The sequence below is a fragment of the Poeciliopsis prolifica genome, unplaced genomic scaffold, assembly GCF_027474105.1.
Source record: "Poeciliopsis prolifica strain line A6 unplaced genomic scaffold, Auburn_PproV2 SCAFFOLD010, whole genome shotgun sequence".
Classification (NCBI taxonomy): domain Eukaryota; kingdom Metazoa; phylum Chordata; class Actinopteri; order Cyprinodontiformes; family Poeciliidae; genus Poeciliopsis; species Poeciliopsis prolifica.
In genome coordinates, this window is record NW_026562385.1 from 6234498 (window position 1) to 6253389 (window position 18892).

General features: G+C 39.1%; 1 protein-coding gene across 11 annotated transcripts in view; it reads left to right on the forward strand.

Annotated features, from left to right (window-relative positions):
- cacna1aa (calcium channel, voltage-dependent, P/Q type, alpha 1A subunit, a) overlaps positions 1 to 18892 on the forward strand; it is a 65792-nt gene that overhangs the window by 40571 nt on the left and 6329 nt on the right. For 5 of the 11 annotated variants that reach the window (XM_055035249.1, XM_055035254.1, XM_055035256.1 and 2 more), the window contains 9 exons: positions 4532 to 4637; positions 5955 to 6062; positions 8097 to 8200; positions 11037 to 11152; positions 11236 to 11368; positions 13526 to 13639; positions 16250 to 16288; positions 17933 to 18143; positions 18256 to 18521. In XM_055035249.1, the coding sequence (XP_054891224.1) occupies positions 4532 to 4637; positions 5955 to 6062; positions 8097 to 8200; positions 11037 to 11152; positions 11236 to 11368; positions 13526 to 13639; positions 16250 to 16288; positions 17933 to 18143; positions 18256 to 18521 (1197 nt within the window). The remainder of the gene's footprint in view (positions 1 to 4531; positions 4638 to 5954; positions 6063 to 8096; positions 8201 to 11036; positions 11153 to 11235; positions 11369 to 13525; positions 13640 to 16249; positions 16289 to 17932; positions 18144 to 18255; positions 18522 to 18892) is intronic. The other 6 variants (XM_055035251.1, XM_055035253.1, XM_055035250.1 and 3 more) reach the window with 6 other exon arrangements.

Genomic DNA, 18892 nt, shown 5'->3' on the forward strand with positions numbered 1-18892 from the left:
TGTCCTCCCCACTGTCTATTTTTATTTGTTTTGGTGAATTTCCTCCCACCTTCTCTTGTATCTTTCTAATATCCTATTTTCTATTTTCAAACCTATACTTTAACTTCATCTACTTTCTGCCTCTCTCTCTCCCTCTCCTGATTTGGTAACGGGGTGGTGGCACTGGCTGATGATGCAGTGGCAGGATCAGTTGCAGGGAAATGTATGACATGCTGAGACACATGAGTCCTCCGCTGGGCCTAGGGAAGAGGTGTCCAGCACGGGTGGCCTACAAGGTCAGAAAGGCCCACCCCCCACATCTCTATCAAAGCCTTTCTTATGGGTGTCGTGGGGTGGTCTGTAAGGGAGGGATTAGGGATTTAAGCGCTCATTTTAACGTGGTGTAAACTTTAGTGTCATTGTTTCTTTGGTTTTGTTTCTGTTCCTTTTCGTGGAAAACTTTGGGTCGGCTGGTCGGTGTTGTGGCCTTTGTGTGGTGGTGTGGAACTGACGGGCGCAGGTAGCAGGAAAGATAATTCGAAGGTTTCCAGCCGGGGGGAGGGTATGTGGCGTATCCGCAGGAGGGGACGAGAAAGAGGGACCCTCTCAGCTCGTTTGCACTGGACAGGCAAGAAACAGATTGAAATCTTTTTTTTCTCCTTTTTTCCACATATTGAGATTATGATATTATGTGTAGAGGTTAATTACCCAAATTTTTTATGGAAGGGGACCCTAATAAAGAATCACACTCATATCTGACAGTATGCGTGTGCAACAGGGCTTGGAAGGTCCACCAGACTTAACGTCCTCTGACTCGCTCCCTCCTGTGGATGAGGCCCATTCTCGAACATACACACTCACATACACAGAAACACAGGGAATTAGGTCACATCATCCTACACATAGATATTTTCTGCTATGTCTCATGGTAGAGAGAGCAGGAGGGCTTGTGTCAGTGATGTGTTTTCCTCAGGGAGCCTTTGGTTGCCATTCAGAAGCTGTTCTTTTTTCTGTCACCCTTCATGTAGCAGCAGCTCCAAGCCCCCAAGCAGCCTTTTTTTCTATCTGCAAGTCCGATCTCCTCTTTGTCCTTTGGTTCTGTCGTCAATGCAGTTCTATTCTGTTTCCAGCCCCCTTTCATCTCTGAATATTGCTGCTCCCCTCCCCACACATACGCTCACCTGCCTTCTGCACGGCCAATGACCACCCACTGCCACTGTAGTTTTCTTGTTTGTTTGTTTTTTTTTTTTTCTCTGCACACGCCCTTTTGTCAAATACCACAGACACAAAGAGTCACTCGTGAAATATTTCCAAAATAGAAGCGTACAGAATGGTAATCACATCCGTGTGAGCATATGTTCCCCTAACTCCTCTCGTGATCGGCTCCCATGAGAAATCACTGGCAGATCACTGTAAGCCTCCGGGGGGGGCAGCTAGCCAAACAGCCTGTAGGCACAGGAGACCATTTCCATTCCCAGCCATCGCTCCTTCATCAGCAGACTTCGGGCAAATAGTGATGACATTTTATTGTATTTACCGTTCCACATTGGATGGGACTTAGACACAGTTGCAATATTAATAATGTGTCATTCGAATGCCCACCTTATTTCCAGAGATTAATTAACTTTTACATTGAGATTATTGTCTTATTGGGCCATTTCCCTGAGTCAAAACCTAACCTCACAAATAAAAGTAGAGATCAATACTATTTGACCGATACAGTTTAAGCTCTGTTGATCTCTTTCTCAGTTATTTTCCATTGTTTCATCTGATGCACCATTATCTCCCTTTCTGTCTGTTTGCGTTTTGCTCTCAAACTACATTTCTTTGCAAATGTATTGATACCACTTGAACTCTTTCACATTTGTTGGTACTACAGTCACTACCTTAGGTGTATTTTACTATGTTTGTATTATACACTACAAAAACAAAGTAGTGTACAGTAGCAAAATGGAAAGTAGATAAGTAGTTTTCCACATACTTTGTAAATCCAAATCTGAAAAATGTGGCATGCATTTGATCAGTTCACCTGAGTCTTTGTTCTTCATTGAAAAATAGTCCAAACTCAGCTAGAGAGGATAGATGGAGAACAAACATAATCTGCAAATTTCAAGTCTTGGCAGAGACTATCAGTTAGACTATCAGTTACTTGCTCCACTGTTGTTGGGCCCCTAAAAAGTGAACCTCTGAACTACAATGTCTTAGGCTTCTGCAGGCTTTAGCTATATTACAGATCAACTCTGTCCAAATTCCTTGAATCTCAACAGCTTAATGCTGTCACCTCACCACTATGTTTGATGACTTGGGGTATGCTGAGTCCCCTATATGTCTTGTGATGAACTTACAAAATAGACTTCATTTATTATATTTTTTCTTTTTGCTCATCCACCAAAACTGACAGATTTGCAGAATTCACAACTCACCCAAAGTTATCATGGACTTTTTGGCTACTTCTCAGATCAATATTCTCCTTGCCTGGCTTGTCAGTTTAGGTAAAATGCCAAAGATGCACATACACTCTGTAAAAGGTTTATTCAGAATATAAGTAAAAAATAGTCTTAGCTGAGAAGTAAAGTGCTCAAAAAATCATATTGGTGTGCAATAGAGTGCTACATAAAAGAGCCAAGAATCAAGTCCTGCACTATGCAGATTCCTCTGTTCCTTCAAGACTTTTGTTGCAGCGATGGCATACTATTTTCATTTCATATAATGGGCTGAACAGCATTTCATGTCCAAAACCTGCTACGCTCAGGTGGACTAAAAGCAAATGGTTGCTCTGGAATTTCTCTTTAGTGGGTAGTAGTAAAGGAAGATATATAAAAATGCATGCCATATCATTCAGATCATTTTTTTATAAAATAGCCTTTCCTTCCATTTCAATTGTGCACTGCTTTGTGTTGCGCTTACACATACAAACCCAATGAAATTCTCTGGAAGTTTGAGGTTGAAATATGGCAAAATGTGAAAGAGTTTTCCAGGCATTATAAGCGTCCCTCCTGATGGAAAGGAAACGTGTAACCCTTTTGTTCTCCTGCCTAACAACACAACATGCACTTTGTGCATGGTCTAATCCGATAATCTGTCCTTTGAACGTTATCATGTGACCATTTCCATACATATGTTTTCAATCCAAGCTTCACTTGAAAATTTCAACCCAGTTCACAAAACAGTGATATAGTTAGCTCTTTTGCTTTTCACTGTTGACTATTTCTCTCTCTCTGGAGGAAAGACATCAGAACCTTCAGGCAGGACTGCTTTTTACACATACAGCCAACCAATAATGGCTTCTGTTTTTCTGCTTCTTTTTAAATGCATTTTTTTTTTTTTTTTTTGTTATTTTGTTTTTGGTCACTTCTTTTTCTTCTTTTTCTCTTCAGCACCAAATAATTTTTCTAATTTTGTCGCCTCTCTTTTCCAAACTTTACTTTTCAGTTACAAACTTTCTGCCCTTTCATGTTTCGCTTTATATTCCCTACATGTGTTTAGTTGACGTTTACCCAAAAAGTTACATATTTATGGACAAAAATAATTCTTCCATGGTGAGCTTTTCTTGATTTTTGCTCTTCCCAATTTAAAAAAAAGAAAAAAAAACACTGCTCTCTCTCACCTATTAACCCTCCTAACCTTAATCCATTTTTCACACACTAGATCTCAACGTCTAAACCAGACATGCAGCAAATTACTCATCTGTGTTAATACAATTACTTTGTCTTTTCTCGTTTATTATACCAACAACCACATTGAAACAACTCAAGATCATTCCAATGTCACCAGCAGTGACTTTCTGTTCACAGCTACTCGGCTGCTTGTCCTGTGAGACATTTTGTGTGTGCGCTGCATGCTTGCATGGGGACTGTATGTGCAAGAAGGACTTGGGGAAAGATGGAAAAATGTAGATGTACTTAAAATGGAATGTGCACGGGGAATGCATGATGCAATGCATGTATGTTTTTTTTCACCCTTTCGTTGTCTTTTTCCACCAAAACACACACGAGCATCGTGCAGTGAGTTGGTGTCTGTCCCTGTGTTGCCCTCTTGTGATATTAGTCAATGAGACCTTTATAAGGTCAAACCAATAAATAAAAAACAACGTGCTTTATTCCTGTAATTTCTCCTATTGTTTGTTTTTGGTTTATTGGTTTATCAGCTGGTCTCAGTTGTTTTTACTGTGAACCTCCAAAGGGGGAGCTCTAGGTAACACTAGGCACTGCTCAGCCTGTAATGCTCTTTTGATAAAACAACCTGTGATTACTTTTGGATGTCAGTGTTAACATGATCAAAGTGATCCTTACGAAACAAATCAGTGACTCTGGAATTTTTTAATAGAACAAAAGTACTAAAAAGTAATTCTAATTTTAACCATTACAGGTAGAGTTAGTTCCTATCATTTAAGCTGTGCAAAGCTCCTTCAATCTGAGGACCCTTGCCCTTCCCCCCTTCCCAGCTCCCCTTCCAACCACAAACCTTGTGGTCCTGTCACCTGGAGGTTCCACAAACACTTCCTTTACTTCCCAAATTTTCTCACTGCTCACCTTAATTGGCTTCCTCACAGAGACTACTTCGCATGGATCTACCTGTGGGTGACGACAACTCTGTCCACTTCAACTCCACACTCATGGCTTTGATCCGCACAGCTCTGGATATCAAGATTGCAAAGGGTATGAAACGTTTTAAATTACTTTTGTCACTAGGTTACGTCTAGCAGCTTATGAGATAAGACGATATGCAATATTGGGCTCCAAAGAAGATCAAGAGTTTTCTGCACTGGGTGGGCTTGATTTAAAACTAAGATTTTGGAAATGCTTGCGTTTTCCGTTTTTATAAATAAGAGTTTGAAAATTTTCAAAATATTAATTTTGCCTTGTCATCATCCTGGAGGCGTGCTCATAATCAGCAGAACAATCCTGACAATACTATGTCCCGATTCACTTCTAGAGGAAGTCAGAAATCCATAATCACTGTGAATTTTATTCGACATTGAGCCACTTTGCTTGTGTTTTAAGTTTTAATGGTGTTTGGGCAATTTCCCTGAGAGCTAGAGCACAAAGTACAGCTAGAAATGGGGAAATACCCCAAACATATCTCTAACCCCCAAACATATCTCTAACCCCTTGGTTCCAAAACTCCAGCTGCATGTCCATTGTGTGACAGATTGTGATTGATGATTGGGGAGGACCTCTCGAGTTTATAGTGTATGTTTGTGGTCTGAGTGGATAAAATGCAGTCCAGACTCAATGAAAAATAACCTGTGAAATAATAGCTCTGTGGCCTACTTTTATGTTATTAGCAGCTTACGCTTAACCAATCGCAGTATTCTCACACTGTCACCGTTTCTTTTTTTACTGCAGAGTTCTCAAAATGGGCCCAGATAAATGATTTAAACGTGGTCAGGGATTCCTCTGTCCTTTTATAACATATTGTCAATGTTTTTGTGAATAGACTCTGTCAATACAGCCTGCCTTACTTTAAGATAAGAGTCACAAAAGTAGATCAAACAAGGTTCCAAGCTTAAATTACACACTTTCTAATCTGAACTTCATAATGATAGCTTGCACTTACTTTAGAAGACAAAGTTCCACGCTGCACGTTGTCTAAAATATTTCCTAGACTTTCATTAGGAAATATTTTGCATTTTATTCTTGTAGCATATCATTCCAGCTCCTTACGTCTTTATGTCTTACCTCATATGGCCTGGACTGTAGACTATACGACGTATTTAGGATGTCACGACTTAAAATTGAGAGAGTACCAGATGGAGTCACAAACTTAACTGATCCTAACTTCTGTCTTACTAATAAACACCTTCTTTCTTTTTGTCTGTCTCCTTGTTTGTATGTGGTGTGTGTTCCTTTTTTATATAAATTTATTTCTTTGGACGAATAATGTGTTCTTGTGTGGTAAACATTTTAAACAACATTATTGGTTTGTACTTGCATGTTGGATGCATGCATTGGTCTTGCTACGAATATGTCTAGGTGGCATTGACAAGCACCAGATGGACGCGGAGCTGAGGAAAGAGATGATGGCGATATGGCCCAACCTCTCCCAGAAAACTTTGGATTTGCTGGTCACGCCACACAAGGGTAAGTCTCAGAGTGCTGGTGCGGAGACAGATTTGTGGCTCGGTCCAGCCACCTTATGGCACCTAGTGCTCCAACGATGATTCACTTCACGCCACCCGAGGTCCGCTTTTCTCAGTCAGTCTCTCTCTCTTTCTGTCTCTGTCACGGCTGCACCCTCTGAATCAGCTGGCAGATCCCTAAACGCATATTAACATATCGCCACCAAATAACCAACCACATAAAAACACAACTCTGCACAGAAAACAAAAACATACAAAAGACACCGCATCTCCTATTTCTTGCTTTATCTGTGCCTGAAATCAGAGGGTGTCATACTATAGATAAACTCTCTATAGATGTCTTTTCACTCCAGGCAGCCAGAGTTCAAGTCTAAATGTGAAAACATTGACACTGAGAAGACATTTCTATACATCCCTGACTATCAACAGTAAACCCGTTTTGGCTCTTCTATTTTTTTGCACCAAATATGATGCACTGTATTCAATTCAAATTTTCCAGTGCCTTTAGTATTACAGAAATGCAGATCACCATTAGGTTATACCTGCATCTTTTTTAAGGGATATTTCAACAAACAATGTGATCTATGTTATTAACTTCTGTGCTACTCAACTGAAGAGGTTTTCTAAACTTGATTCTTCAGCCTTCATTCAGGATGCTTTTAGCTGCCTCCCTTGTCCACTGTCCCTTCCACAAAGGTCTCGATTACCTTAGCAGCTCTTCATCAAGTGGGATGGAGGTCTTTCACAGCACGTGAGCGAATTACATTTATAAGATGTTGGAAGATGAGAAACACAGATCAACAAAAACATAGAGTCTGGAAAGGGATATGAAAGAATGAAAACTACAGGCATTTGATGTCCTATATTGCAGTTACATTTTTTTTTTTTTTTTTTTTCCATTTTGTAAAGAAGTACATTAGTACTCTGAAAAAGCTGTAGGGGAAAACCTAAGTCAGTGGTAAATGTTCCCATGTTGGAATGTGTGCTCCTTCTATTGGTACCCGGAATAAAGTTTGATAAACCTTGTATTTCTGTGCACTTTTTCCTGAGAGGTTTATCTCAGTGTAAATATGTAAACATAATTTATGTCACACACGCTTAACCACAAAGCGGAAAAAAAATATTTGGATGACTTTAATACTGGAGATAAACTGGTAAATGCTTGTACTGCATGCACTGGCAAAGACTTTGATTTGGAACTGTTCTAGTTACAATGACAGCACCCCCAGAGTAAATGAATTTCTAAAGCTGTTTGTGGTTCAAAAGATTGAGAAATGTTATGAGTGCATGAATCTTGCTCTTAAAAACGTGTAAAAAGACAGACTGCATCAATACTGGCAATGTGGGAGGAACTGCATGGCATCTTGTTTAAAATAGAAAGTACAACTTACAGTGGATACAAAAAGTCTGCACACCCCACTTAAAATGGCATGTTTTTGTGATGTAAAAAAAATTAGACAAGATAAATCATTTCTGATTTTTTTTTTCAATATTTAATGTTTCATACCTACATTGTAAAATTCAACAGAAAAACAAACAAACCTGTTGGAATTTATTTATTTATTTATTTTAAAAGCACTAAAGACCTTTTCAGAAGAATATTTTGGATCAAAGAAAATCTTCAATTGAAGGCGTAAAGATTATCACAACTTTTTATTTCTGTTTTTTTTTTTCTTAACAAATTTTTTTAATTTGTATTTGAATTGTACAAAATAAATGTTGCATTAATTTTGAAAAAAAAATAATGCGAAATGATTTGAGTTATTGAAAGGATCATGTTTTCATTTCTTTTGCATCACAAAAATCTGAAATTCTAATACTTTTGAGAGCCATTCTATTTGATAAAACATTTAAAAATATGTTTATATATATATCCATCTGTCAGTGAAAAGACTTATTGCTCCATCTGTGTATGTTTCTGTGTGGTAAAGCGCAGGTTGCACACTGTGCATGCCTCGCTCTTCTTTACCATCCTCCATGCTCAGGGCCCATACCAAAGTGTCTAATCCTGCAGGGTAACTTGTCATTCTTTCAGCAGCTACAGACTTGACGGTTGGGAAAATCTACGCGGCCATGATGATCATGGAATACTATCGCCAGAGCAAGATCAAACGATCCCAGGCTCTTCGTGATGAACAGGTACTGCAGTCTCTAGTAAAGTAACACCCTGCCTGCCTCTGAGTCCCTGAATTAAAAGGCAGACTGACGCGCTGAAATAAAGACCACAGGTGTGTAGATTAATTTCTACAAATGTGGGCTGTGACAGCCTCTGTTCCAATCGGGACTTCCCAATAAGTAAAACAAATAAAATAAATAAAAGTGACTTTGTAAATGCTCCTAAGATGGGAAAAGTTTCTGTTAATCCGTTGCTGCCATCTTGGGGCCAAAGTCTATAACAGCAATTTCGGTGTTGACATTTTGGTGTGGAGATTCAAAACTGAACCTTTCACAAAGTTCAAAGCTCAGAATGTGACATTCGGGTCAAATATTTTTATCCTCCAGTGCTGTCACAGCCCCAAAGATGCCCATACCTAAAAAAATCCCTATTTCCCATTTTGACTGCCTGCAAAGATATTGCATCTGCTAACCTAACCTTTGACTGTTTTGCACTGCATAAAAGCATTCTCCTTTACCCTTAAACTCAGCACTCAAACACTTGTCAAGGAAGTGGAATGACCACTTTCCACATAATGACGATTGTATTTAATAATTGCTCCTCTGAAGGTGTTTGAAAACATTACAGTGCCTATTTTCTGAGTTTACTTCTTGACAGGATTATGCTACTGTATTAGCAATATTTGCCTGCTTCACATATTAACTGCATGTCGTAATATGACCATTAGGTGCATTTGTTACCTCTTTTTTATCCCTTTGACGTCAACCCCACACAATTCCCCTCATTCATTCATTGACTTTAATATTTATTCTTCTCACCAAAATGACACACTGTCAAACTGTCTTCCCCTCATGTGACCCATGCGACATGATGTCAGGAGCACCAGCTCTACCTCTCGATCTCCTACTGCTCCTTAATAGAACTACATTGCATTATTAAAGTGGAGAGTGAAACTTATAAAATGCTGAAATAAAAAATAATTGTCACATAAAGACACATTGACGTTTAATAATAAAAATGTGGAATCCTTCTGATCATAGTTCCACATACCATTAGCTTTTTAACTACTGACGTATTTTAATTTGTTTACTTAGGAATTGTTCAAGAATTATGAATAATCAATAGCACTATAACGATGACATTCACTACGTACAATACGTCAACGCCAAGCTGAAGCTTCTACTCACCATTAATCCCTCTTTAACTGCACATATGAAGAGGTGGTAGCCATCAAGTTAGAGTATGTTGTAATGGGAGACATGAAAAGGTTGATGTTTTTTGGTAAAATGCATTACATAATACCTAGACAGTAACTACTGTGTAAGTCAAGTTTGCTATAGCTGTAAACGTGGATCCTAGTAATTCATTTTTAAAGGACATTTTGTACATAATTATTATCATGGTCAAGTTAAAACAGCAAACGGTACACTTTTGAATGTATTCACCATCTCCACACAACTGGCACGCACCTCACAAAGAATCAAGTGCACCCATACCTTTCACTTCTCAAGCTCAGGAGGCAAATCCATAAGGTAACTTGGCAGGCCTGTACTGACACAGAACCTCAAGTGAAAGCTTCCTCAAAGGCACCACTGGTTTTCCACTGTCAGGTTTTTTGCTCTCTTAAGCCACCTCAGCTTTTTGCCCAAACTGAAAAAAGCTTGTTTCCTCCAAAGAGACACAGGAACAACTCGTCTTCAGTGGCATCTTTAGGAAAAATATTAATTACAGATCACAATTAGTTCATTTTAACTTTAACTAATTGTGATCTGTAATTATTTTTTCTCCTTTTTGGAGGTTTTCAACCTGCTCTTTGGAACCAGTGCTCACATAACCACATGTTTGCTCATGTGATGTTGATGAGATTCCTCTAAAGACAAAAAAAAAAAAAAAAGAAAGGACAAATAAAAGATGTTACTGAGATGAGTTGTCCCTGTGTCTCTTTGGAGGAAGCAAACTTTTTTGGGGCAAAAGCTGAGGTGGCTTAAGAGAGCAAAAGACTTTACAAGCATTATCATTATATTTGGTTCAATATTGGATAAACAAGACAGCTTGGATGTTTCAAAATAATATTTTAGAATCTTTATGGATTATAATTTTTTTTCCATAAATTTGCACAAAAATATGAAACAAGGTGAAATACATTTTGTCAATCATCTTAGAACTTTAGAAGATTACTAATAAATAAATGGCAAAAATGATAGTTCATATTTGACATTTTTCTTTATCATCTTTCCTAATTTATCACTCCCTTTCTTACAGTCTTAGATCCACTATTCCAGAAGCATGTTGCATCTTGTTTAGCCTCATGTTTATCATTACCTGATTTTCAGGAGAAACCCAAAATCCTTTTCCAGAGTTCGAGGGCTGGCTTTCTGCAATTTTTAGGTGTCTCTGCGTCAAACCTTACCCGATGTGAACTGGTGGGTCATTAACAGGGGCTATAAAACTGGATGGCATGCTGAGGAAGAGATAAAATGTTTACATCCGGCGTGTCGAATCAGAGGCAAATTTAAAACTCGCCTCAAACTATGACACTAGCCCTTATCAACTGGAAATGGACATGACTGCCCAAGAGGGTCCTTGATCATTTCCTTAGTCAGTCTCTGGTTTCAGTAATTCATTCCTCTTTCTTCTATACCTTTACAAAGCACTCTGTTGCTTAACTTCCTCAATGTTCTCTCTTATCTTTCTTGATCTTCCACAGTTACTAGTTTTTACTTTGATCTCATGGTTTTGTTTGCTTGGCCTTGCTGTTGGGAACTGCCTCCTTTTTGCTCCTGCTCTGCACCTTTTCCCTGCATTTCCCTGTCAGTCTGCCTGATAGCTGGCGGCGGCCATGTTGTATATCTCAAACAGAACCGAACGCCATTACTGTTTCAGCGCGTGGAGCCACCAACCCCCTCCCAGGATGGGGGTCCAGGACTCAACAACGCCTTGCCTCTGCCTGGCACAACAGATACTGGCAGCAGCTTGTGAGTTCATAAGTCCTTTTGACGCGCTGTTATGTTTTTAAAGAAAATCAAAGCAGGAAGACATGTTTCTGTGGGTGTCACAGGCCGGTGGAGGGCGGGATCCCAGAGAGCCAGTCGTGGGTGACGGCTCGTGCCAAGGAGATGTCCCAGAAGGTTGGCAGCTGGAGCCCTGAAGGACACTCTGAAGATGGCCTGGGAAGCATGTCCAACTCACAGGTAGAAGGATTTAAAAGACATACCCTAGAAAACCTTTTGTGCCATGCACAACTCTACATAGATAACATGCGTCCTCATGAGGTGCAAGTTTTAGTCAGTGAGTATTTAACAATTTAATGGACTTTCAGAACTCACAATGGACATGAATATCATATTGACGTTTGGCTTCTAATGAGGTTTGAACCATTTTCACCAAAATAAGAACTCAGTGCATGAGTTTAAAATTAGTGACACTTCTTTTTTTAACAAATTTAAACCTATTAATACACTCGCCAGTCACTTTATTAGATAACAATTATCAGAATGGGGAAGGGAGGGAGTTTATGTAATTGACTTGAATTCAGCTGAAAATCATAGCAAATGGTGCTACAAGCTGGGGCTACAAGGTGCACTGGCTCAACAAACATGGACAATAACAGACTGTAGAAATTGGTCATATCGGTCTGAAATGTGATGAATTGATTACTGAAATAATCCTAAACTAATGTAGTTTAATCATTAACTGATGTATGCAGGCTGAATATCGGCTACAAAAACAAGACACTTAGAGCAGGTATTAGGCCAAAACTGTGCAAAACATATATACATTTTGCATTAATATTACAAAACACCAGACTGCAAATATGTTTTACCCAGAACTCCTCTGTTGGCAAAGTTTCTCCTGTTGATCGCCTTTTGCAATGCAAGTATTTATTGGTTAATCTGAAATGTCATAAACAGATCAACCCTTTTTTTAGCTGCAGATTGATCCTTTGCCAAACAGCGACAGGAAGTGTCACTATTTCAAGTTTCCGCACACTGTACCTGCAGTTAGGGCTTTTGTTGGTATCGGTAGAGTTGTACAATGTACACAGCAGAATAATGCAAACAGAGCATCACCTCAAAATTGATACAGAGATCCCAAACCCAAATCTAAAGTTGTTTTGAAAATGATGAAGTACACTAATATATACATTCTGAAATAGCCTCAAGGTAGTGAAGGTATACTGTAGTGCAGGTACATCTCAGTAAATTGAAATATTCACTTTGATTAGGCTTGTTAGTCCTTTTGTAAATAATATTTAAAATGTTTTTTATGTAATTTTCTATTCTTAAATGGATTGATTTCATTAGCCGTTGCTGTACTTATTTAAATCTGAACCTAAACCAAACTTATAATTGAGGTAATATGAAATATCCTTTTTTTCATGCGTAAATGTTAGTTTCCCTGAGTTTCCTATCTCTGTTTTAATTTTTCTACTATGCAAAACAAAGTTACCTTGATACAGAGGGGTTCACAGTTTCTGCTGGGCCATTCTTACTTGTTTTTTGTCCTTGCTAAATCATTTCCAACTATGATCTTATTTGCACCAAACTTACATTTTTTTTAACTGTCTCACCCTCAAAGTCTTTCTCGTCAGTTGAATTGTTTTTCAAAATCTTTCTGTATCCTCCCTGAAGCACACGACTACATGCATCGATATTGTGTTTGTCTTCAAAGTGACTCATGTTCATGTTTGTTGTGCTCCTAGATCTAATCAGTGGCGTCTGCATCAGATTTAGCAATCCCTCCATACTGACTGACAAAGGTCTGAAACGGTTTCAACTGACACATGTATTGTTCAACCGTTCCTGCAAGTCAGATTTTGATATATTTAAGAAGAACAAAAAACTTGAATTTCACATCAACATTGTTGACAATTTACATTGTGTCAACAAAAACAAGATGCTTAATTGGGCATCAACTGCTTTGTGTGCAAACTAACCTTCAACAGCAGTTGTCATTTTCTTCACAACTTTCTTTGCTGCCTGCAGTGTGTCACTATTGCATCTGGATAACTTTATTGTTGTTCGTCTCATAAGTCCCTTGGGCTGCACATGCCTTTCTCCTCAAATCCATTCCTGCCATATGTCATTAAAGCCTTTCAACAAGGAAAAACTCTCCTCCCATTGTCCACTCAGTTGAGTTGATGGCAGCTTTTGTTTGGAGTGTACTTCTTCTCATTCCGTGTTTAAATTTCAATCGCTGTGGCAGTCGGCGCTAATACATACGCTTTCCAAATTCTCCCACCTTGTAGCTCTCTACTGTACCAGACATTTTCCAACTGTTCCCCTACTCCCTGTTAGCTATCATAGCAGCCAGTCACACCATCTCCTGCTCTCCTGCTCTGTTTACAGACGGTAGAGATGAGAGAGATGGGGCAGGATGGTATCTCGGATACTGAGCTATTTCCGCCAATGGAAGGCCACGGCAGGGCCGCTTCCATGCCCCGCCTCCCAGGCGACAACCAAGTGAGCAGCATCCCCACCTCTCCACTGTCTTTGTATTTTCTCCCCCATCATGTGCGTGCCTCATCTGCTTTTATTTAGCACCATTACATCTTACAAGGTCTGAGTACAAAAATGCTCCCAATGTTCCAGTCTGAAGAAATTCTGGGGACATGTTAAGACAGCTTTGGACAAATTGCTGCAAGTGCTGATTTCTGTTTTACCTTCATGTTGAATCAGAAACAATCAGTGTGTCTAACTGTCATGAAAATTCCTGTACATTAAGATATTTGTCTGGCTAAAACATGGATATGCTAAAACATAGAAATGTTTTACCAGATGCTGCCTACTTGCTAGATTTTTGCTCAGCAAGTCTAAAACAGACCTCTTAATGTCCATTTATACTTTCACCTGCATGATGCTATTTAATCATGATTTCCTTGGTTTTTTTTATCTCACACTATCATCCATTTTGTCATCATTCACGTATCAGTGAGTGCTCTGGTTGTCATCCACACAAAAAACCTTCTTGAACACGTACACGGTCCCCTAGCCCAACTTTTTATTTATTCCTTCTACGCCTAATTGTCAGGACCCCTCCCTAATAAATTACTTATTTTTTTAGTTGTGTTTCATTAAATTGTTTCTTCCCTACAGGCAATGGTTTGGAATAGAACAAGCATAATGCTGTGTGGTTAAACATGTGTGGGATTGTGTGCAGGTGTGTGTTGTGCATGTGTGAGCTTTGCAGGTTTTCTGTGATCTCACTGTTCTGTGTGTCCTCGGAGTCACGTCGGTCCTGCTGCTTTGCTGTGTGCTGCTATTTGTAATCAAAGTGTACATATTTGTGAAGGCAGATTCATACGTGTGGGTGTTTTGCCCACTGTCATCTCTGTGGTCGCCAATGTGTGTTTTTTTTTTTTTTGTTCCTTCAGGCACTTAAGAACCAAAGCTAAAGTGCATCTTTGATTGCTTATGCAGAAATATGGTGCTTTGCTAAATTTTGATTGCACTTTCTTTCATTTTCTTAACATTTTCTCACGTTAGAACCACAACTTAGCATTTTTGTTAGGATTTTTTATGTGAAAGATCAACACAGTTGTGAAGTGAAAAAAGCTCTCCATAATTAACATTATTACCTGAAAAGCGTGGGAATTGCATTTAGTTCAACTTCAATTAGGTATGTCTATGTGATGGAAAACCTGTCTGCTGTTCCCAGACAGGATCCTTGGGGTCAGACTGAGTTTAAGATTCTTGCAAAGAAGATTTTGCCAACACTTTAGCTTCTAGGTCTGTAAAGCTGGTAAATATTTGCAGTCGAAGATGATTCTACGAGGTGTTTACTCACAGAAGCCGATTAAGTCCATATATCTGGACACGACATGACGCAAGATTTCATGTCCAGAAATCTAGCCTCAAACTATGTGAATGGTTTACTACATTGAGAAAACAATATAAATGGATTCAATCCCAAAGGAATAATGTGCATGATTTTATTTACATTTTATTAAAGAGTGGCACATTAGCTCCCAGTCTTGAGGTTGGCAGGCCTCCTTGCCATCACCTTAATTCTTTGCTCAGTTTGCACTCAGGAAACTGGATGGGTGATTTCAAAACATTAAGTACAAGATTTTCACAATCATCACAGATTTTGAAAATATTACAAGTTCACCCTAACAGACTGGTTTTTGTTTCCTCGACTGAAAACAAAACCTCGACTGGGAAAACTTAACAAGTTTTCCCACTGAGGAATCACTCACTGCAGGATTTTGAAAAAGAACTAAAGCCAAATGAATGTATCAAGTTCTCATGGAAATTCTCGTGAGGGTGACTCTTTCAAGAAAGAGACATGCTGGAAGGTGGTGGTAATAAAAGATATATTCAGACTTCAGACAGACTATTTTGTTTTTGTCTTGGTTATCTGATATCTATATTTTTGGAGGTAAAATTGGGCCATAAATCATATAGCTTGTCCTTGGCTTAAATTAAAATGTATGGCACTTAATGGAAATTACACTTCAGATCCTTTTCCGTCCACTTCACAATTTGGTGGCCACTTTGTGTTGGTCTGTCACATAATATTCTAATAAAACATTGCCACGTTTGTGATTATTAGTGGAAAAAGTTGTGACAATATTTTTGCAAAGTACTCTATATTTGCTTAACATAATAAATTGAGATTAGGCTTTCTAACAAACTTAAAGGAAGTTAGGCAAACAAATTCTATTTAGCTAATCAAATCTGCACCTTAGTGACAATTTGAGTGTCGCTGTGGTACTGTTGTGGTGGAAACCACTCCCAGTGTTTGTATTAAGTGTTTCTTTCACCGTCTCTGCTGCTTTGGAGTCTAATCTTTCCCTCCTTCTCTTTCTGTCTCTGTCTCTTTTCTTCATTGTGGCACTCCATCTTTGTCTGTGCTGAATCTTTCCCACTAACATCCTTTTGCTTTTACTTGTTTTTTTTTTGTTTGTTTGTTTTTCTGTGTATCCTGTCTCGTGTTTCCAACTGTCCTTCTTTCCTTTAATTGTCTCCTTGCCCTTCTCTTGGTTTTATGGGTTTGCTCCGTGTGTGACCATACCTCTGGTGTATTTGTGGCTCTGTGTGTGTGTGCGTGTTTTCTTTGTGCGCATCCAGCAGCGGAGGAAAGGGAAGCACCGTGGCAGTAACCTCAGTGTATGTACCCTGTCTTTTGTTGTTTGTTCCTCTCAATCATTCTCAGCCTCTTTGTTGATTTTTTTTCCTCCCCCCTCATATGTGATGTCTTCATATTGTGTCTATCATGCATTATCACAGGGGAAGGTTATCTGAAAAGGAGTTATAAAAGCATGAAATTTTACATCAGCCCAGTTTCCAAACTGGTAGAATTAGGTTCAGACTTTGCAGTTTGAAGTTTGGAATTGGGCAGAAGTTTGCCTGACCCCTCTCCTCAGCTACTTTTCAAACTACTTTCTCTGGCTCTTATGACTCTGTCTCTCTTTGCTCAGCTGCTGCCACTGCTTTGTTGCTGTGTGTTCTCAAGCCTGTCTGCTTAACTGTAACGATGTTGACGGTTCCCCCGTTTGTACCCGAGTCTGCACTCAGCATTGCTCAACCTGCATGCAAGAAACCTGAGGGAAAAAAATGTCTTAAAAAAATGTGTATGCATGTTTGCTTGAGAGAGATGGAGTATGAAATTTAAGCACAATTAGGGCAAAGGAATTCTAACGTATTTTGCTGTCTAGAACTCAAATTTAGGTCAGCTTTGCTGCCAAAAAGATTTAGTTCCAAGGTAAGATGATCATAGTTTTGCACCAAATGCGCTGCTCCTTCCTCAAACAAAAACTTCCATCAGATGAATTGAAACAACTCTAGTGTATGCATGACTTTGGGAAAGCACATGTGACATAGAAGCAAAAAATTAATTTGCCACCTGGAATGTGCCATGCTCAGGGCAATTCTGAGTGAAGATGGGGAAGTATCGCAAGTTGTAATGATTCTTCAATTAGTTTTTTGGGGTTTTTTTTAAAGCAAGTCAAAGAAGCATGAAAGGCATGGCTTTTTGCCAAATTTCTTGTATAATTCTTGTGTTATTTGTTGCTTGTTTTTATTAAATAGGGGACTGCAATTTATAGTAAGTAACCATTTATTTCCACCCAATGCCCCTTCCTCAGACTTTTCTGAATCTGCAGAAAAGTCAAAATTCCTAATTGATCTGAGTAAAAAACAGATACTGGTTTTTACCAGTATCTGTCGCACACTTTAGCCATAAATGTATATTTGTGAGAAAATAGCTTCAGTGCCTGACACAGACAGTTTGTTGGGTTTTTTTAATCTGGAATATCTCCCTGTAAAATGAACCAGAAACCTGATGATTTCCGTGACATTATTTTTAAAGAAAATACTTTCTCACCAATGCAGTGAAGATGATAGAAATGTTGTAGTGCTGCTAGCAAAAACATTGTATTATTAATAGATGGTCACAATTGTATCAGGTTTAAATCTTTTCAGTATTTAATATGACCTTAGGTATTTGTCTAGAAAGCAGGAATCAGAACGTATTTGTCTAGAAAGCAGGAATCAGAACGTCAAACCTCCCCAATAGGCTGCTTTGCAGATCCCTGCCCTATAAATTTCATTTGCCATAAAGTTGATTTTGAAAGAGCAAGCTTGTAGCCTTAGTAATTGCAATAGTCTTTAGGTTTAGTTGCGTTTTCAAAAAATTCTAAGGGGAAACTTGCATAAAAACTTAGCATACAAACATTTTGGCCCAAAAACGCCATCTTGACAGCTATAAGAAACTTTCTCTTCATCTCTTGGTGGGCTCTCTTTCTTTCTTAGACCATCAGTGACAACAGTCCAATGAAGCGGTCCGCCTCGTCTCTGGGCCACAGCAGGTCTGGGCGAGGACACAGAGACAAAGGAGATGATTACCACATGGAGTCTTCAATACCCGAGGAGGGGAGAGCTACTAGACACGGACACCGGCGAAAGGATCGCAGTCATCGAGCGTCTGAGCGGTCCCTCTTTCGCTACAGTGAAATTGACACAGGTCAGAGAAAATAAAACAAGTACATTTACATCTGTTGCTTTTAGGTGATACAAAGATTTGATTTGTAAACTAAATCATGTGATGATAAATCCAATACGTTGCCCGGGCACAGACCTGAGCACGACCACACAGTCTGGTGACCTCACATCGAAAGAGAAGGACCGAGACCGGGGTCGATCCAAAGACCGTAAGCACCACCACCATCATCACCACCACCACGGCTCCGTGGACAAGGAACGCTACGTGCCAGAACGCGGTGGCGAATATGGACATAGACACTCCCGGGACAGGGAGCATGACCGGGAGAGGGACAGAGACCGGGAACGACGCTGGTCGCGATCTCCCAGCGAGGGCCGTGACAACGTTCCGCACAGACAGGTGGGCTCCAGGGTCATTTAGTTCCTGCATGTAAAAACCACTGATTTGATATTTTTGTCCTATAAATGTCAATGTTTCTAATTTGATGGCAGCTACTGTATATATTATCAAATGATATAAAGACCCAAGACACATTGATGTCCTGTGAATAATATCCTTTCCAGAAGGACACTACCTATGTGATGAAAGATTGACTGAGACAAAAAAATGTTTGTCAGTTATGCTGCTATTAAATCAGAGGCCATTTCGTCTTGAAAATGTCAAAAAATAAATAAATTGAAAATGTTTTTATGTAATACTACATTCACGTAAAATGATGCATTATTGTGACAATAATAATGCAAAATATATTATTGAGGCATGTATGTTTG